General features: G+C 38.7%; 1 protein-coding gene and 1 long non-coding RNA gene across 3 annotated transcripts in view; one reads left to right on the forward strand and one right to left on the reverse strand.

The window, feature by feature from the left end:
• The window catches only part of LOC123869378 (apoptosis-resistant E3 ubiquitin protein ligase 1), a 39032-nt gene that overhangs the window by 9900 nt on the left and 6988 nt on the right, over positions 1-22144 (forward strand). For both annotated transcript variants that reach the window (XM_045912268.1, XM_045912269.1), the window contains exons 2-5: positions 5469-5634; positions 19053-19261; positions 19898-20037; positions 21802-21942. In XM_045912268.1, coding sequence (XP_045768224.1) covers positions 5469-5634; positions 19053-19261; positions 19898-20037; positions 21802-21942 — 656 coding nt within the window. The remainder of the gene's footprint in view (positions 1-5468; positions 5635-19052; positions 19262-19897; positions 20038-21801; positions 21943-22144) is intronic.
• LOC123869408 lies at positions 86-18018 on the reverse strand. The gene is made up of 3 exons (XR_006796887.1): positions 17942-18018; positions 14573-14579; positions 86-146 (listed from the first exon to the last, which is right to left on the reverse strand). It is a non-coding gene; the product is annotated as an uncharacterized LOC123869408 (long non-coding RNA).

Here is a 22144-nt window from a genome sequence, read left to right on the forward strand (position 1 = left end):
ACGGAACCCTAAAAATTGGACGAGACGGGTTTTACCCTTAAAGTACAGAACTTTAAAATCCTAGATGGTGGATTTTTTAATTTGTATGGGAACCATTTTGAAATGTTTATTTATTGTTATAGCGGCAGTAGAAATAGGTACACACTCTGAACATTTAAACTTTCTACCTATTTCCAGTTCACGAGATACAGCCCGCTGACAGGCAGACGGACGAACAGACTGATGGAGAGCGGAGGCTTAGTAATAGAGTCCCATTGGCACACCCGTCGGGTACGGAACCCTACACAGTAAACATAGTGTTATATCTTGTACAATGGTACGGAACCCTTCGTGTGCGAGTCCATCTCCCACTTAACTGGTTTATTCTATGTTAATTTCCATGCTAGGTAGGTATTAAGTTGGAGTTGTCAACCTGCCAGCATCCGAGCTCGGGGAGCTTCTGGTATCTGCATAGCAGTGACTGCTAACAAACAAACGGATTTACTTGCCGGAATATCGTCACATAGCACACATAACATCAAAGCAGCTTTAACTTTTTAAACTATGTACAAGAACCATACAAGATAAAACTGTACATTTCAATTTTTTTTTATTTCAATGCGGCCATTTTGAAATTTTTGTTATTTGTAAGGTACGGCTACATTAACGTCAATGCCCAACAACGCCATTATTATTGCGATAATTAACGCTTTAAACTGAGTGGCTATACTTGAAGGGTTAAAGTCTAATGCCAGTTGAATTGGGGTTAAAATTGTCTAACGCCAAACGGCATTGTGAATGCCGTTGTACGTTGCTCGTGGATACATCTACCGGGAAACGCCGTTGAGCATCGCGTTGTTGGCCGTTAAAGTTGCCGGGACATTATAACGGCAATAGAAACTGTATTTTCAAACACTCTATCCACGGTAATATTATATTACCGTGCTCTATCTATCACGGTTCATACAGCCCGCTGACGGAGTACAGACAGACTGAGGGACAGCGGAGGGTCCCATTGGCAGTTGGCACTCTTCGGGTACGGAACCCTTTTTGTCCAACTCGTACTTGACCGGTTTTAGTCTATTTTATTTTCCATACTAGGTAGGTATTAGTTAGAGTTGTCAAACTGCCAGAGTCCGTGCTCGGGCAACCTCTGGTATCTGCATAGCAGTAGTAGCTTCTGATACACAAACGCGCTTACCGACCGGCGACCGAATATTATCACAATAACACACATATCAAAGCAGCTTTAACTTTTAACCGACTACAAAAAAGTGGTGGAGGTTCTCAATTCTTCTGTGTTTTTAGGGTTCCGTACCTCAAAGGAAAAACGGAACTCTTATAGACTCACTTTGTTGTCTGTCTGTCAGTCTGTCTGTCAAGAAAACCTATAGGGTACTTTTCCGTTGACCTAGAATCATGTTTGGCAGGTAGCACCTAAAGGAAAAAATCTGAAAACCATGAGTTTGTGGTAATTGAACATGTCCTACCGATTAACATTCCAGCTTGCTTACCCTTTAGTGAATTTGCTCAAAATAATTGGAATATTCCAGTATGCAGTATTGTCTATATTTAATTCAGCGCCACTATTATGCCCGGCCACACTTGAGAAGCTCTTTATACAGAGCAGTCCTACACAAGGCTAAGCTCAGACTGGAGTGGAAGCTCTCGATCTTGACCGCTCTCTCAAACAACGGCCCACTAGACCTCGGCCTACGGAATGTTTTGTATTGTTGAAAATCTAGTATACTCGTAATTTTTCATACATTATGGAACAATGTGGCTATTTCTACCGAAGTTTTTATTGTCTTCAAAATAATTATTGTTCTGCTGATTTAGGCCCGGTTTCCACATGAGCGGAATGGAGTTAAGTGTTCAGTCGACCAATCAAGTTTTATTAATTTATTTATTTATTTGTACCAGAAAGTTGTAACAATAAGAAAAAGAAAGAAAAAGTGTACAGGAAAGCACTTGTCTCTAATTAATAGATCTCTACCTTGGCAGTGCGAGTGGTTGTAAAATTCAAAATTCAAAATGTTTTTATTCAATTAAACTTTTACAAGTGTTTTTGAATCGTCAAAAAAATCTACCACTGGTTCGGAATGCCGTTCCTACCGAGTAAAGACGACGTGAAAAAATTATCACGCCATCTTTTAAAAATCTGATTGGGCGACTTAGGCTTAGGCCCGGTTTTCACCTAAGTGAAGCGGAGAGGAGATGTGTTCAGTCAACCAATCAGATTTTATTATTTACGTAACCAATTATTTTTTCACGTCATCTATTGAGAATCTTATTGGTCGAATGAGCACATCTCCTCTCCACTCCGCTTAGGTGGAAACCGACTCTTTAAAATTGTGATAATTTTAAAGAACCTGATCTTTTTTTCACGCATGGAAAAACGTTACTGTTACATTATTGTTTTCATTAAAATCACACAATTCAAAGTAATATTTTATTAAAAAAAACCGGCCAAGTGCGAGTCAGACTCGCGCACTGAGGGTTCCGTACTCGGGTATTTTTTCCAACATTTTGCACGATAAATCTAAAACTATCATACATAAAAATAAATAAAAATCTGTTTTAGAATGTATACGTACAGCCTTTTCACACACACACGTCACATATGATACTCCACTTGGTATAGTTTTTTTTTTTTAATGAGGTATCCACAAATTCGCGGTTCTCAGATTTATTCCTGTACTTGTGCTATAAGACCTACCTATCTGCTAAATTTCATGGTTCTAGGTCAACGGGAAGTACCCTATAGGTTTCTTGACAGATACGACGGACAGACAACAAAGTGATCCTATAAGGGTTCCGTTTTTCTTTTTGAGGTACGGAACCCTAATAAAAAATAGCGAGCAAAGGAGCAGGCTGGTCACCTGATGTTAAGTAATTATCGCCACCCATGAACGTTAGCAGACCACCAGAGGACGCGCCGATGCGTAGCCGGCCTTTCAGGAATTTGTTGGTCCGCCCCTAATACACAAATTGAGCTTGAATACGGGTGTAGCATTATACATTTACCTAACACTCGTACCTGGCGATAAGGTTCGAAGGTCGGCAATATTAGAAGCCAGCACGAACGCATTTACCTTCGCGTGCGCTCCGGCACGGCATATTGCCATTTCCCGCGCACACCCCGTGCCGCGAGCCCCAAGACGATCCCTTTAATTAACTTTGAAAACTTAATCAGTTTTCAGAGCTTGTTTACAATATTACTAGCTGATGCCCGTGACTTCGTTCGCGTGGATTTAGGTTTTTCAAAATCCGCGGAAACTCATTGATTTTCCGGGATAAAAAGTAGCTTATGTTACTCTCCGTCCTTTGAATTATCTCTATGCCATTAATTAGGGAATGAAGGAAGGACGAACAAACATACTTTCGCATTTATAATATTTGTAGATTATAGATAGGTGAAAAATTAAGTAAAAAAGCTGCAGCGCATGGGCGGTTCTTTTGGTTTCGTAAAAATACGGATAAGTAGGTATGAATTTTATACGTATTTTGACGAAAACAAATACGAATTGAACACGAATGAGTGCACAAACGCTCTAACCCGTTGAGCTATGCTGGTGACTCTGTTCTTCTTTCATCCCTTCATTTCCGATTTGATCACAATGATAAACTCCGATCACAATAATTATAGCTTTTAAACGAAATTTTGCAGCAAAAGTTATGTCATAATATAACGGCATGGCTGTCGTCAAACGCAAGCCTATCCTGCAATGAAATAAAATAAATACTTGCTCAAGACTACTGCATTGAAATGAAAAGCTAACATAAAAAGTAAGAAAGCTAGCACATAAAATGAAGTTTACGATGGCGTGGGAAGTGGCCGTTAGGGCTTGTTCTGTAGCTGTTATGGCCTATTTAAAGTTAAACTAACCGCCCGATGGCCCTGAAGTCGAGACACGTGTTATGTACGGTACGCTAAGTACCTATAGATACTTTATGTTCTAAATATTTATGTATATAAAAGAGAAAGCTGACTGACTAACTGACTGTTTTCTCAATGCACAGTTCAAACTACTGCAACTGGACGGGTCGGGTTGTTTGGCATGCAGATAGCTATTATGACGTAGATAAGAAAGGAAATATTTATTTGTGTTACAAGGGACCAAAGTGATATTTTGGTCAGAATGGATTTAATATGTTCCCGCTATCCCCTAATGCCAATTCTCGTTTTTCGAATAGGTCTGATGAAAAGAAAATTAGTGCTTCAGCGGCATTGTGCAGCGTCTTTAACCGCCAAGGCCTTCAAGGCCTTCTAGTAGCCTAGCAACGCAATGACAACAGAGTCATAAGTCATTACCTACCTACCTACTGTAATTGCAGTTATATGTACTTATAAGCAACCAAAAGCTTAATCCACTGAAACAGGCAAACCTGCATGGTGCAACGTGCAGCATGCGGTAGCCCCAAGCCCCCCCCCCCCCCCCCCCCCACTGCTAAACATGCAGGAAAAGCCAGCCACCGAGCAAGCAAGAGCAAGCAATACGCAGCACCACCACGCAAAACCACACAGATCTTTCTCCATGCTTAGTAATACCTAAGCAAAGCTGATTCCTAATTCTGTGGATGTGATAGCTACCTCATAGCTTAGTTAAACATGTAGCATACAATAATTTTCTTTTCTTCCCTCTTAGTAACAAGTTCCAATTCGGTATTTTTTTAAATAATTGCGAAGCCTAGGAGTGGGGACTTTTGAGGATATTCTTCTAAGATCCTAAAGAACACTTGTACCAAAAATCAAAACTTCGTTATTTAATTTCGAGGTTTATGTCTAACGTGCCTGTACTAGTATGGAGGCTCTTTTCAAAACGAACGGTTCATTATGTAATTGCAATTATTTTGCATTAAAATAGCTGCAAGACAATTAAATAAAAAACAATAATATAATTTCCACAGTCCCAAGTTGGATGCCAGTTACGTAACTGAATAGTTAGTTATAAGAGCGAAGCTCTATTGTTCGAGTACTCGCGTCCCGTGCTGACTGAGTGCTCTGCCATAACGACTATAGTTTTTTATTCTTTTATTCGGATACAAGTTATGGTCTAAGAGCCAGCGAGTATGAAACGTTTGTTATTTTATAAAAACTAAAAGTTTCTCTGCGTATTTCCAACAGCGTGGAACGATCAGCGTCTATGAAATTTTGAGAGAGTAGGTACTCTGGACCTTCAAAACCTTGTTCCTCCTTCACCGTTCTAAAACAGATAAGCGAGAAACCGTGAACACTGGCACCCTTATATAGTCGACATCCATTCTACTCGTACGAAGCGTTTTTGCTCATCGTTTCTGATACGAACCGCTAAGGCTTGGAATGCCCTTCCGGCATCCGTGTTTTCTCCCAAGGATAACTTGACTTCAAGGTAAGAGAAAATAGGCATCTTCTAGGTGAGCGCGCTCCAACCTAGACCTCACCATTGCTCTGTTTCTTCATGATTGTCGCCAAGCACATCTCACAATAGAAATAATTTTGTCCACAGGTATATCCACGCTGTCCGGTTGCGGGTCGCCGGAAAACATGGAGCGGCTGCCGGAGCTGCCGGCGGCGGAGGAGCGGCGGCTGCGGCGCGCGGCGCACGTGCTGCAGCAGCGCCTGGTGCTGCGCCAGTGGCTGGCCACGCACAAGCTGCAGCACGCGTACTCCAAGTGAGTGACGCTTTGACTTTGCTCAGACTTAGAACGGTTATGCACTCACCGATCCGAGTCCGTGAAAATACCGATAAAAAAAACTCATCCGCACTTCCAATCCGCGCCAAATCCAAGCTATTCGAGGCCATGAACATTTGCAGCACCAGAGGAACCGCCAATGCGTTGCCGGCCTTTCAGGAATTTGTTGGTCCGCCCCTTGACACATCTTTGAGAAAATTGTAGAGCTATTCAGATATTTAATTTAGCAAAATATAGCGAATACTCTCTAAAGTAGCGCCATTAAAAAACAGTGCCTAGTGCCGTTTCACGAGGTTGATACGGACTCATTACCGCATATAACGTCATGAATGCTGTACCCGTACGTTTCAAATGCTGCCTTCTATAACGCTTTAGCTTGGCTTTTTTTTATTTTACCCTATATTATTATCTTTTGTTTGCCTTACTTTTTTTTTGTTTAAGGAGAATCTTCGTTTAGTTGGTAATGATCAAATGTAGAGGAAAATTTAGTGCCACACCACAAGACTTTACCAAGATTGAAGATCTTTACCAAGATTGCCCTTTTCAAAATCTTACTAAACTGACGACTTTACGACGGACTCTTTTGTCGGCTGTGCGTTGATATAGGTCAGTCAGTCAGTCAGTCAGGACAAATCTTTTAATATTTTGGTCTTTAATAAACAATAGCGAGCAAACGAGCAGGCGGATCACATGAACATTTGCAGCACCAGAGGAACCGCCGATGCGTTGCTGGCCTTTCGGGAATTTGTCGGTCCGCCTCTTGAATAACCCGATGTTGTACACCGTCGCTGGAAGTTGATTCCACAGCTTGCATGTGTGTGGAAAAAAGGATCTGGTACAACGGGCGGTCGAAGTGCACCAGGCACCTAATATGAGGATATATTAATATCATCGATTTATATGGATTAGCCTTTCCCATACAATTACGTCCGCAAAAATACGCTTGAATCTTACGTCATCGTCATTGACAAAGTCAAGAGACTTTTGCAAATTCTCTTGACTTTTTGAGCGCGTTTTTTATCTTCGAAGGGCCCATCCATGTACATCGATGATTAATATTGTTTGTGATTCTGACGTTGATTTGAGAAAACAGTCGACGCTACACAAAGGTAAATAGTAAATCCAAAAGACTAACCCGTTAAGCGATTTAACGTGAAGATGAATGGTGGTGAAATTGAGGGTAGTAAATAACATCCTGCCGAGTCAGCCGCCGCAGCTTGCGGGATAATGTCTTCAGCGGCCACAAATCATCGCGCACCGCACTCAACTTGGAAGTCTTATATTTGAAAAGCTTATTAATGAATCCAAATATTAGAAAACTAGCTGATGCCCGCGACTTCGTCCGCGTGGATTTAGGTTTTAAAAATCCCATGGGAACTCATTGATTTTCCGGCATAAAAAGTAGCCTATGCTATGTCACTCTCCAGATCTTATAGCCATACAAAAATCACATCGATCCGTCGCACCGTTGCGACGTGATTGAAGGACAAACCAACAAACAAACTCACATTCTTATTTATAATATTTGTAGTGAATAAACGTCGAAAAACGGGTGAATACACAGGTGATACTGGTTGAGGTCGGCCTTTCAGCCGGGAGGCCGGGTTTCAATCCTCAGGCTAAGATCTATAGAGCGCACTTTGTCTTTGCTCTGACTTAAGGGCCCTAGGTATACCAGGTATAATTTCAAATCTAGAGATGGCGATACACATTGTATCGGCATCTCTCTTAGACGCCCCTGAACCGGTTGCGAATCGCCACAGTGTAGATTAATCAGTATCGCATCGCTTCTGCATTTTTATCTACGTACTTTACTGCAGTATTTACATATAACATCAGAATCGACTGCATTCGACATCGCTAAGTTCATGTTCACACGCGTTAAGATTGCATGTACGTAAAATTATTTTTACAAGTAAAATGTTGTTTTATATACTTTTTTAATCCACACTGATGCCACTTGGCATTAAATAGTAAACAGTGAACAGTGTTCCCTAGTTACTGATTAAAATGATTTGAATATTATTTACAATCAATAGTTTAAATACTTTTATTGCTTTGTACCCTTACCTAACAAGAAATAGCTAATGCCTATTGTTTTTAGTTTAGATTCATCTCTTTACAATCATGATATCAGGTATCTTTTACAACCTGCGTGTTTTACGTATATGTGTGTATAGGGGTTTACTTCAGATTAAAATGGACTTAAATGTCCTTGATTTAAGGTCACAAATTCAATATCACCGATTTTACTTTCTGGTTCGGTTATACCTAAATTACTTAGCACCGAAATCCATACTTCCATACTAATCCATACTAATATTATAAATGCGAACGTGTGTCTGTCTGTCTGTCTGCTACCTTTTCACGGCCGAACAAACCGATTCTGATGAAATTTGGTACAGGATTAGCTTATATCCCGTGGACGGACATAGGCTACTTTTTATCCCGGAAAATCAAAGAGTTCCCACGGGATTCCTAAAAACCCATGCGCTAAATCGATTTGTGTGAAATTTGGTACTGAGGTAGCTTGCATTCCTCTTATTGACATAGGCAACTTTTTATCTCAGAAAATCAAACAGTTCCCACGGGATCTTTAAAAACCTAAATACACGCGGATGAATTTGAAATTTCAATGTTTCCGTTCACACCACTGGCTGTAGATGTATGGACGAAATTGAGCTTTAAAATAAGGCTGTTTAGGTCCAATACCATTCAATCAACGTTGTAAAAACTTGTACAATACATAATGAGACTCGGAGCATAATTACCTACCTGCTAAAACCGCAGTGAAACATTTTATCAAATTTCGTAGAATTAGATCGTCTAAACACAGTAACATCAGATTAAAATGAACCTAAACTACCTTAATTTAAGGTTCCAAATTCAATAACACCGATTTTAATTTTTGGTTCTGTCTGGATGGCTATACGTGAATGGATTAACTTGAGCTATAAAACAAGGCTGCTAAGGTCTATTTCACGTTAACGTTCTCAATATAAACCTATCTGCCAGATTTGACCATTAATGTGGTGACCATTAAACTTGGCCTTGAAAAAGATACTTCATAAGGATGAAAGATTATATATAGTACGGACAAGTCCAAGTTTCTTAAATTGTTACTAGTTGATAATAATAATACCATCATTCATATTTACTTACATCTTATAGGTAAATTTAATTCTATATCTTATTTTTATATCTCAATAACTCTTTCCACAATCATCATGTACAAATTAAGTCCTGGAAGTAATGAGTAATTCAATGAAACTATAGTTAGCACCGATATCATACAAGTTACTGTTTATTACATTTCGCTAATGACCGGGGTCGTAAAATCCTATTGTTCTATATTATCAAAACATTCACAGTAAAAAAATATTTTACAAGCGTTAGGGGTGCAAAAACACCTGAAAGGTATTATATGCACCTGCAGCCATAACAGGATAACATTATAAAATATTTCGTTTGTATAAAAAGCTGTTTTGTTTATAATCCTCGTTTTCGTTTATTCAATATGGTTACCTTACGTAAGTCAACAATGAGATCATAATATTTTACAGCTCTTTTGTTATTTTTAGATTCGGGCCATTGATTTACATTTAAAAAATTTAAATTTGTAGTAATTATGTTCTCTAATTCAGAAGCTTTGAGCTACCCTCTTCAAGCCTACCCCTTAGGTAGGCTTGAAGACCTTACTTCGCTCGGTCCAAAATAGTACTGCGACTTACTAATACAATGCAGAGTCTGAGCCTGGTGGTGATTTTGAAGTTTGAAAAGGTGCAATAGATTCTCTCTATAACGTAGACCGTACTAAGACAGGATTTTGAGACATTGGATCTGGAATTGACCAAATTATCGTACAACAAAACTTCTCACGGACTAATGAAAGCTATGAACAAACGATTTCAGTAGTTAGATTTTATTAATTTTCTTACATTTCGATTCAAAACAATAAAATCAGTCAGAAAAATAGATACACTAATTTGACATTCCAAAACGAAGTAACTCTCATCTTAATAACAATTTGATGTATACTTTAAAAGTAACTGCATAAGGTAAGTTTTACAACAAATATTTTAACACCGATATATCAGTGTTAGTCTAAGTGAGTGAGAACACAAAAGCCATTAAGATCCTTTGTATTGACAAAGGCAAACACAATAGGATCTTTTATTTCTTGTAAATTGGACTAGCTTTATTACAAAAAGTAGGTATGAAATTTTGCTTTGCACGTGTTCAACTTTTGGCTGAGATAATAAAGTCTAAGTTGAAGGATATTGAATAAGATGCATACTTATTTTTGTATCTTTAAAACATTTACGACACCACAATTTTTGGTCAAACTTATTATTGACTTGTAATACTAAGTGACGTATATACATATCAAACCGGCCAAGTGCGAGTCAGACTCGCGCACCAAGGGTTCTGTACTAGGGTATTTTTTCCGACATTTTGCACGTTAAATCAAAAACTATTATGCTTAAAAATAAATAAATAAACTATTTTAAAATGTACAGGTAAAGCCCTTTTATATAATTCCCCACTTGATATAGTTATATTACTTTGAAAGCTGAAACACATTTTTTTTGTGATGAAACCATAAATTCATGGTTTTTGCCAAAGTTCATGATTTTAGGTCAACAGGAAGTACCCTATAGGTTTTCTTGACATTTGGACATACAAACAGACATATAGACAACAAAGTGATCCTATAAGGGTTCTCTTTTTTCCTACGGAACCCTAATGAATGATATCATTGCATAGCAAGTAAAGAAAATATTAATTATAACACCATGGATAATCTTGGAAACATTTGAGACTTGAAATTGGATGTCATTTTCATAATCATCATGACCATCATCATCATCATCATTACCTGCCTGTGGATGTCTACTATTGGACATAGGCCTTCCCTAAAGAGCGCCACCACACCTGGTCCTAAGCCTTCCTCATGCAGCCACTTCCCGCCAGCCGCTTTATACCATCAGTCCAACGTGCTGGAGGGTATCCCACATTACACTTGCTTATACGTGGTCTCCATAGATAGACAGACATATAGAGAGATAGACAGATAGACAGACCACAAAGTGATCCTATAAGGGTTCCTTTTTCCTTTTGAGGTACGGAGCCCTAATTAATGATGTCATTGCATAGGATGTGAAGAAAATAATAATTATAAGCCTTTGGATAACCTTGGAAACATCTCGGACTTGAAAGCGGATGTCATTTTCATAATCGTCATGATCATCATCATCATCATCATCATCATTATCAACCTGTGGATGTGCACTGTTAGATATAGGCCTTCCCTAAAGAGCGCCACAACACCTGGTCTATTTATTTTTATTTTCAAATTATAAGTCCTGGTCCATAGTGACCAAATATTAGTTTCACTACACTGCAATCTAATATTTACTGAAATCTTTTTAAACTTAAATTATTTTTTAATATAATAAATGCACAATATCAACTTATCTTAAAATCTAGAAAAATCCTAATTAAATATACTTTATAACCTAGTACTTAATTTACTACTCTATGGCATTCTTACGACATTCCACCAGACAAAATGCTTATGAAACCCGATACAGGTCTTACCGCGCTGAGGCGACGGGTATGACTGACAAGATAACGTAATTACGGTCCATAACACTCAACAATAGGGTCGAAAATTCTTTGTACTCGCTCTGTACGCGATTTGAAGAGAATAAGCGATGAAAGCGTGAAATCAAATAATTTAGAATATAATTTGAAATATAGCACTTACTGTGAAATGATCGGACCGAATTATTTATTTGATTGTTTTACACCTATGGTGAAAGTTACGTCTTTAAGAGCTTTGTCATTAAAGAGAAAAACCCAAAAGTCTAAGGTTTTAGACCAAACTTCTGATTTTTTTTCTATCGAGGAAAGTTTGTCCAATCATGTTTTTATCGGACCAAATCCAAGGGGATATAATGAAAAATATTATATATTAATTTCAAATTTTTCGATCCATGCGTTCCTAATTTATTTCCTTTTTAGTAAACTTTAGTATCGACGAAAACGGAGACTGCCGCGTTAAGACACTGTTAAAACGAGACAGCGCTATACCGCTGGCATAAATCTGTCTCGTTTAACTGAAACTTAAGTCTAAGTAAAGTCAAAGTGCGCTCTATAGATTTCAACGTTACATTGCGGAATTGTAATGATAAATCATGATGATGGTGATGAATTCATAAAAAATATCCGATGAGTGATAGTTGTTATTATCTCGTCTCTCGTATTATGTAGATTTGTAGGTGTAGACCGCGTTTCCTATGATTTTTTTTTTTAGATCAAATACCTATACTCAATGGTAGGTAATGGTAATTACAGAAGTGGAGTTTTTGTTTGTATTTATATTTCGGCAAAGCTTTCATCAGCTATCCGGTGTACATAGCGTTATGCCGCATAAAGCCATTCTAAATATTTTGGCCGCGTTCAGTTTTGTCGGGATGGCCGGAAATTGCCTCGTGTGATGGACAAGCCAATTTGTTTGCGACGTTTTTCATTACTATACCTACACGATTCCACGGTCCACTATGTTGTCATAAAAGAGAAAATGCACGTTTTTTGACGTTGTTTAAAATTAAAATTTCTAATACTTACATGTTATGAAAACCTTTTGTGACAAATTATTTCTTTTTATGTTAGTTTGCCACTAATAATTTAAATTTTTAACGTCCCTACCTAATTATAACAACTGGAGATACCTACGAGCAAGTCCAATATTGCTGTAGACCATAAACACCCTAGACGTATAGCACACGACAGGTTGAGATGGCAATCGGGGTATGAGGCTGGGGGACGCCCCGCACACCCGCGCTCACCCGCAGCGGGTTGTAGTTATCGGTCTTGGATAAATTAAACTCTAATTTATCCAAGTTATCGGTAGATAGTAAGGAGCTGAAATTCAAGAAAAATTTTGGGAATTTCAGGTACTTTAAATTTTAAATTTAGCTGAAAGTGTCGTATAACTCTCGCTTGTCGGCTTTTACTTCAAGAGTTATGTAAGATTTCATAAACGAAAAATGCTAAAGCCTTTGCTCAAATTAAAGTAGGAACGTGCAAAGAATTTGTGTGGTAGAGATTTTAATTTCAAGGTAAAGTAAATAGACACATTTATCTGGAAGATATAGGAAGTAAATATATATTATAATCATTTAGATAAAACCGCGAAAAAATTATTAATTTTTTCTGTTACTTAAAACTGGCTGATGCCTGCGACTTCGTCCGCGTGGATATAGGTTTTTCGAAATCCCGTGGGAACTCTTTGATTTTCCGGGATAAAAAGTAGCCTATGTGCTTATCCAGGGTATTATCTATCTCCATTCCTTTCAGCCAAATATGTCGAGTAGTTTTTGCGTGAAGGAGTAACAAACATACACACACATATACAGGGTGGTCAAAAAGTCGTGGATCAAACGAAATAGGGAGATAGAGGAGGTCATTTCCAGCAAAAAATATTTCTACAGCATGGCTATATTTAAATTGCCCTAAGAGTTATGAATATTTTTGGGTTTTTTAACAAAATACCAGATTCTCTTACAATTAGACTAATTAAAAAAAAATGAGATAATAAACAATAAAACAAACGATGCTGTGTCATTACTAGATAATGTATCAGCACTACAAACCTCCTATTGAGGCTCTGGCTACCAAATTACAAGAGCAATTAATTTTTTTCCAAAACTTTTAAAGCGTTACCAAAAATTAAATGTCACTTTAAAAGCGCACTGTGAAAAAAAAAATGTACTACGGAAAAGTGACCCTGTATCAGAAAAACTTGCTGATTTAATGCCAATTTAAATGAGGTATAACACATTACTCTTTGTTTCGTAATTCTCGTATTATAATCGTTTTTTCATATCAAGGTGCAAATTTCAGTAGATTAGTTTAATTCAAAATAATTTTGAAGATTATCATGCTGCTAGTTAAACTGCTAGTATTTTGTACCTTGCAATGCTAGAAACATCACTGTGCTTGTCACACTTAAAATTTGTGAAAAGAACAGAAACTCTTCACTACCACCACGTGCCAGAACTACCCAGAACGCCCGTCTTGCAAGTAGTTCATCTTTTCTAGGAAACAAAAGGATAAAGAAACTATGCCTCTCGTTCACACTAATCATCCTTTCTATTTGCATTGTTGGAATAAGGAAGGATGTAAAAGAGAGGCATAGTTTTTTTATCCTTTTGTTTCCTAGAAAAGAGGGCGTTCTGGGTAGTTCTGGCACGTGGTGGTAGTGAAGAGTTTCTGTTCTTTTCACAAATTTTAAGTGTGACAAGCACAGTGATATTTCTAGCATTGCAACGTACAAAAAACTAGCAGTTTAACTAGCAGCATAATAGTCTTCAAAATTATTTTGAATTAAACTAATCTACTGAAATTTGCACCTTGATTTAAAAAAACGATTATAATACCAGAATTACGAAACAAAGAGTAATGTGTTATACCTTATTTAAATTGGCATTAAATCAGCAAGTTTTTCTGATACAGGGTCACTTTTCCGTAGTACATTTTTTTTTCACAGTGCGCTTTTAAAGTGACATTTAATTTTTGGTAACGCTTTAAAAGTTTTGGAAAAAAATTAATTGCTCTTGTAATTTGGTAGCCAGAGCCTCAATAGAAGGTTTGTAGTGCTGATACATTATCTAGTAATGACACAGCATCGTTTGTTTTATTGTTTATTATCTCATTTTTTTTTAATTAGTCTAATTGTAAGAGAATCTGGTATTTTGTTAAAAAACCCAAAAATATTCATAACTCTTAGGGCAATTTAAATATGGCCATGCTGTAGAAATATTTTTTGCTGGAAATGACCTCCTCTATCTCCCTATTTCGTTTGATCCACGACTTTTTGACCACCCTGTATACATACACACATACCTACACACAAACTTTCTCCTTTATAATATTAGTGTGATTAGTGTGATTTAACCCGCATCTTCACTCGGCGAAAATATAAATTCCCTTTATTCCGGGGGAATTTCGAAAAGTCCGGCCTATGAGTTAGGAGTTTTCTTTTTATATATTTTACTAGCTGACGCCCGCGACTTCGTCTGCGTGGATTTAGGTTTTTCGAAATCCCGTGGGAACTCTTTGACTTTCCGGGATAAAAAGTAGCCTATGTGCTTATCCAGGGTATTATCTATCTCCATTCCTTTCAGCCAAATATGTCGAGTAGTTTTTGCGTGAAGGAGTAACAAACATACACACACATATATACATACACACATACCTACACATACAAACTTTCGCCTTTATAATATTAGTGTGATTGACTAGATGATGCCTGCAACTTCGTCCGAGAATTAGGTTTTTAAAAATTCCTGTCTGTGTTCAGGTGCAAGCTCTGTCGGTACTAATTACACAATTTCGTCCATGTGAATTTAGGTTTTTTTAAAATACCGTGGGATATTTGATTTTTCGGGACCAAAATCCTAACCTTAATGCTAAAATCTTAGTCAAAATCAAAATCATTTATTCAAAGTAAGTACATTATTGTACTCTTTTTACCCGACTACGGCAATGCCGAAAGGAACCCTTCCTTTTGATGGTCGAAATTGTTTTTGTACGATATAGTGGTGATAATTAATTACGTAACGTTATCGTTACGTATCGACTTAGCCTATGTCCTTCCCTGGGATTCAAGCTATTCTTGTACCAAACGTTAAAATTTAAACTGTGGATGAAAAGCTAGCAGGCAGACACCATTTCACATTTATACGTAATATTTATATGGATATGGTTTTTTAAATTCAGATACAAGTTAGCCCTTGACTGGAATCTCACCTGGTGGTAAGTGATGCTGCAGTCTGAGAAGGAAGCGGGCTAACCTGGAAGGGGTATGGCAGTTTTCATACTCTTTCGGTTTCTACACGGCATCGTACCGGAACGCAAGATCGCTTGGCGATACGGCTTTGCCAGTCGGGTGGTAACTAGCCATGGCCGAAGACTCCCACCAGACCAAAAGGTTTCGTATGGATTAGATTTACTGTATAGTAATTCAAATTACGGTCCATCTATTTTACCATTAAGCTGTTGAACGTTAACTGCTCAATCGAGGCACTTTAGGCTTAAACTTTGAGTTCATAAATCGATCGTACATTAAATATGTAAGATAATCCGCCAACATAATTGGATAGTCGGCCATTACACCTTTTGCTCTTGCAAGCACAATAGCTTTAATCCCTTTAAGCTATTAGTATCTACTATTAGCTAAATTGAGCTTGTAATGTGTTAGTTTTCGCAAGCCATGCATGACTTCTCTTTTTTTGAGATAAAAGTCTGGCTTGAAGCGCCATTTTGTGAAATTAGCGCACCGAGAGTTCCGTACTCGGATATTTTTTGACATTTTGTATGATAAAATAAAAAAAAAATTATGCGTAAAAATAAATAAAAATCTGTTGAAGAATGTACCTACAGGTTTTAAAACCTTTCATATGATATCCCACTTGGTATAGTTATCTTGCTTTGAAAATTGAAAGTACTAATTATTATTAATTTATTCATGACCACATTTTAATATTTTCTTTGTGATGTAACCACAAGTTAACAGTTTTCGGATTATTTCCTTTACTTCTGCTACAAGACCTACCTAACTTGACAGATACGACAGACGGACAGACAGACAGGCAGACAACAAAGTGATCCTATATTGGTTCCGTTTTTCCATTTGAGGTATAGAGCCTTAAAAACATACCATGCATTTAAATACACTCAGACATGGTCTTCTGACAAGGTCGTAGTTCGTATCGATAATATGGTCTTGCCAAATCGTTTCAAGGTTAGCCATTCCACATAAGTCGAGCGGAAACCTGTCAAAGATAAAATGAATGAAATGGAACGCTAAATATATTTCCAGCTAAAGTTTGACACTGAAATCTTTTCAGTTAAGCCTTTATGCGGACAATTCGTTTCACGTAAGCAGATTTTGGGGACGGCTGGACACTTGACGGACGTAATCACGTAATTCAATCTGCTTCATTCGCGACGAGATAATCCGTTAACGCTCAATGCTTCAAATTAATTAAGCCAATTGCTGTGCTCTAAAGGGTTATTTTTTAGGGGTCCGTACCTGAGAAGGTAAAACGGAACCCTTATAGGATTTGTTGTACCTACTACCCTTGTTGTCTGTCTGCTTTATAGTGCAAAATGTCGGAAAAAATACCCGAGTACGGGACCCTCGGTGCGCGAGTCTTACTCGCACTTTTTTGAAATCCAAATTCCTATAAGTAAAAGTTAACACTTGACTGACTGCGATCGCACCTGGAGGTACCTAAGTGATGATGCGGTCTAAGACGGAAGCGGGCTAACTTGGAAGGGTATGGAAGTTTCATTAACCCCATAACCCTAGTCCCTAATCTATTTCTACGCGACATTGGAACTATCGCTAAATCGCTATAGCTATAGGGGGGGTTATAGCAAACTAGGTGATGGCCGCGTGGATTTAGGTTTTTTTCAAAAATCCTGTGGGAACTCTTTCCATTTCCGGATAAAAAGTTACCTATGTTAATTTCCGTGACGCAAGCGACCTCTGTGCTTTTCATATAAATCGTTTAAACGGATGGGCCTTTAAGAACCCAGTGGGGACGTTTTATTTTTCGGGATAAAAAGTACCCTATGTACCCTGTAATGTACCCTGGGAAGTAAGCTAACTGTAATTTGTAAAACAATAAAATCGGCGAAACTGTTAGGCCGTGAAGAGCTAGCAGACAGACGGACACACTTTCGCGTAGATTAATTTGGTTCATTGTATAGACGACGTGATTAACCCAAAAGTTAAGAGAAACAGTTTATTGTGAATGAATGCAGTATTTATTAAAAGTTCTCATTAGTGGCGGACAAAGGGATGAAATATTCCGCACAATGGCGGCCGCGGGCGGAATTGCGGATGAGGCGGGCGGTATTGTTGCCGATGCTATATCCAGGGGCGAGGCGGAATTGAGCGGGGTTTGTTTATTTCAATGACCTGTAGCCAGCGATATAAATGTTCCACTAGATGGGGCGCTTCGTAGTAACGATGTGTTCCAAAGAACACCGGTGTCTGCACTCGTGTCAATCGTAATTCGCTTAGGACACAAATTACAGCTTTCTAGACCTTAATACTTAAAGTCTTTGAGCTAAACCGCGGACGGAGGACAGACATTCGGATGGACGGTTCCTTATTTACTACGGAATCCTAAAAATGCTGTTGTAGTTCGATAAATAGAAGACCACTCACGAAATATTATAACGCTACATTTGTCTGTAGTCTTACACACTTTATACAAAAGGAAACAACATATTTACGAAAAATTGGTAAGCTCGATAAACACAGGTTTCTCTTGATTATCCTGATTTTATGATCAACCCGTCTCGTTGGTTGACCACAGAGCACGGGTCTTTGGCCATAGTCTAACGCTCTGGCCTAGTGCGGATTGGCCGACTTCACACACCTTTGAGAACATTATTATAACTCTGAGGTGTGCAGGTTTCCTCACAATGTTTTCTTTCACCTAAGCACTTAGTTTGTTTATTTTACAAAAAAAAAAAACTTGCACTGTATGGTTTTATTAGCAATATCTGACCTTTTACAATTCATATTTACTACGATTCAAGTATACTTCTCCGCGTCTTTTTACGACACACTTTCAACATTTATATGAAAATACATTACGTATTTAACGTCTCATTTCGCGATGTTTTCGCGAGGAGGTCGTAAAAATAAATCCGAATGCTCCCGCGAGCTTTCGCGCAAAAATTGTATTGCCGCTCTGGCTTATTCCTGTAGTAGCTTCATTTTTAGAGCCAGATCCTTATGGCATCGAGTGGTGATAGGCAAGACATCGGTCTCCTACTCGAGAGGTCGGGCGTCCGTTCCCGGCCACGCTCTCCCTCAAATTTTCGAAGTTATTCTCGTTTTGGGCATTTAAATATTACTTGGCCTTACTTACCTTAACGGCGAAGAAAAAAATCGTGAGGGAACCTGCATGCCTGATAGTTCTCTATAATGTTCTCAAAGGTGTGTGAAGTCTGCCAATCCGCACTTGAACTAACGTGGTGGACTATGGCTAAACCCTTCTCATTCTGAGAGGAGACCCGTGTTTAGAAGTGAGCCGGCGATGAGTTTATAATATAATCATATTGTGGCATTTATTATCATTTTGTTAGTAATTAAATTAATTGCTTATGACTATGTTAGTAAATAGGTTGTTTTGTTTGTTATCTATTTTGTCTAGGTTCGTACCCATGAGACATTATGCATGTGCAAACCAACCCAGTGTCTCAATAAATCAATAAATGGATTATCTAGTTTGTCAGATAAGGCCTTCAGAATACCGTTTATGATGATTTATTTGTTATTTACAGGTTCTATGTATCTTTCTCAGATTACTTAGTCTGGATGTCTCCTCCCTAGAAGATGTGTACTGGCTGGAGGACTCGACGGCGCGCCACGTCATCGACCCCAAGGACTTCAACGCGTGGTCGGCGGCGCGCCAGAGCCTGCCCACGGGCAAGGAGGCGCTGCAGACCCTCAAGTCTGATTTGTGGAGCGCTGTCGTTAAGAGCAGCAAGCATCAGGATGCTTGGACTTGGGGTAAGCAGTTTTGCTTATATATTGGATAGAATCAGGCGTTACTTTGCGGAAGTTCATGTTTAGCAAGAAACAGTTAAAAATTATTTTGCTATAATCCGCCAACAACATTGTTGGCGGATTATAGCAAAATAATTTTTAACTGTTTCTTGCTAGTTTTGCTTATATTTAAGGTACCTCAAAAAGAAAAACGGAACTCTTATAGGATTATTTTGTAGTACATATATGTCTCTCCGTCTGTCGTGTCTGTCAAGCAAACCTATAGGGTACTCCGTACTTCCCCTTGACCTAGAATCATAAAACTTGGCAGATGGGTAGGTCTTATAGCACAAGTAAAGGGAAAAATCCGAAAACCGTGAATTTGTGGTTACATCACAAAAAAAATTAAAACGTGTTCATGAACAAATAAATAATAAGTATTTTTAATTTTTAAAGTGAGATAAATATGACAAGTGGGATAGATACCATATGAAATGGCTTTTATCTGTGCAATCTAAAACAGATTTTTATTTATTTTTATGCATCATAGTTTTTGATTTATCGTGCAAAATGTCTGAAAAAATACCCGAATACGGAACCCTCGGTACGCGAGTCTGACTCTCATTTGGCCGGTTTTTGTAGTGTAACCTGTGTCCTCAGGCGGCATGCTGGTGGTGTCGATCTCGGTGTGCGGGCTGGTGACGCTGGCCGCCATGACGCAGCCGTCGCTGGCGCCCGAGGCCAAGCACTCGCTGCTGCAGTACGTCACGGGGAAATACCTGCACCCGCCGAGCTGTAAGGTGCCTCATACGCGCTACTAACTACTACTCGCTCAAGCTAAGTTTGCACCTCGCGTCGTTTACATCACACTGACGTTTACGTGCCTACGGTATGCGACACGACGACCGCGGGGAGGTGAGCGAGGAGGAAGTGGGGGAGGCGCCGCATTCCAGCGAGGTGCAAACTTAGCGCGACCGAGTTATATGTACCGCACTAACCTCGCACTCCGACCTGTTCATCCATAACTTCCTTAACGATAATATGTTTTCATTACCTTCATCTTGTCTATTAGTCTACTATTAGTCTTAAACAGCGCGGCCGATTCACAGCCGATTGGCAGAAATTACCTGTATACACCCCCTAGGGTCCTGTTCAAGACGATCGCCTGACAAAAGTGTGGAGCAAATGAACAACTCGTTATTTTAACTATGTGTGCCTTGTTTTTTCTTGTTGTCATAAAAAACTGAGCTGTCAGTACTATAAATTCTTTTCTGTGCTTTAAAAAATAATTAAATCAGTCCTGTGAATTCGAAACCACGTTGTTTTAATATTTTGAGCCACGAAGTGCAATCAGGTCCTAGGCGTTGAATTTTCAAAAACCTGTATATGTCGTAATGCGAGTAACTATCTGCATGCCGAATTAAACCCGATCCGTCCAATAGTTTGAGTTGTGCGTTGATAGATCAGTCAGTCAGTCCGTTTTTATTGTATAATACTAGCGACCTGTAGCTTATTAAAGTTTTTGTAGGGATCTCTAATTTTTTTTAAATATAGCTGGCATCGAGAAAAGACAACAATAACTTCTGTCTTTTCTCTCGATGCCAATCCTATTCCTTCTTTCATATGTAAGTAGGTATATAAGATGATTACTGGCTAGATTTTAATCTAGATTAATTTTGATTTAGAATGCACTATATTGCAGCTATATAGAGAGGCATATTCGTCCAGCGAATAATCTCTCAAAATAAAGATTTAAAAAAAAAATATAGCCTATGTCACTCAGGAATATTGTAGCTTTCTACTGGTGAAAGAATTTTCAAAATCTATATAAATCTATATTATAATTTCCCATACATATTTGTATATTGTGTTTTGATATTTCAAATGCTCGCTCTACAATCGCCCGTGAAGTGTAAGCAAAAGTGTGGATAGATGTCCTCAGCCGTTCACAGATGGTTCACACACGGCGAAGGAACAGCGGTCATTAGAACTCGGCGCAATTTGCAAACCGCGTTTACACGTTAACCCGTTGAACCATCTTGAATACACCTTGCCACTTTCTGAGCCAATGTGTACTGGTATTTTTTTTTTGAAACAAAAGTTTACCATGAATATGTAGCTTTATAACGAGCCATCTGATTATTGATATTATCATCCTGAATATCTTTTCATCCCCTGCGGGCTGTGCGGGTGTGCGGAGCGTTCTCCCCAGATCGCCATTTCAACACGTCGCGTACTGTAGCTAGAAGCTTATAAAGTTGGGTTAGCTATTTCAGAAACAAGCGGCTTACCCGATGCGGACGAGCGCGGGTGACGTGCGTGTATGTGGGGTGTGCCCCACGCCTCAATCCCCGATTGCGAGCTCAACCTGTCGCGTACTATAGTAATAAGTCCATATTGACCCTCTTAGATGAAAGCCAAAGTTTTAAAAAACTGTTAAAACTCACTTTTTGCGAATAAATTCAAAGTTTATTAGTCAAAACGTTTCTCGTCACAGTCTCACATACCCATCTACTTCACACCTTGTACACACCAAAGGTCAATGAGTCAGGGCTGTTCCACAGGTAGAATGGGGCTGGGAGGAGCCACAACCAGTGGGCGAGACGATGTGCTTCACGGTGCACTGCTTCCAGCGCAATGGTCAGCCCTACCCTATCTGTGATACTGATGAGCTAGTCGTTCATATCTCGCACGGGACGAGGAAGGTTGGTACCTAATTTGTCTTTTTCGATTAGTTTCAGGCCTTGTCCAGATATTACGAACGAATTGCCGACGCGGGTGATGATTCGTAGTCATAACATACTGATGATACGCGGTCTCGATATGCATTTTATTGTGATAGTAGGTTTTATTTTTACCTTGACATAGTTGCTGCACTCAGAGCTGGCTCCTGACTAGGGAACTCAT

The sequence above is a fragment of the Maniola jurtina genome, chromosome 11 (assembly GCF_905333055.1).
Source record: "Maniola jurtina chromosome 11, ilManJurt1.1, whole genome shotgun sequence".
Lineage (NCBI taxonomy): Eukaryota > Metazoa > Arthropoda > Insecta > Lepidoptera > Nymphalidae > Maniola > Maniola jurtina.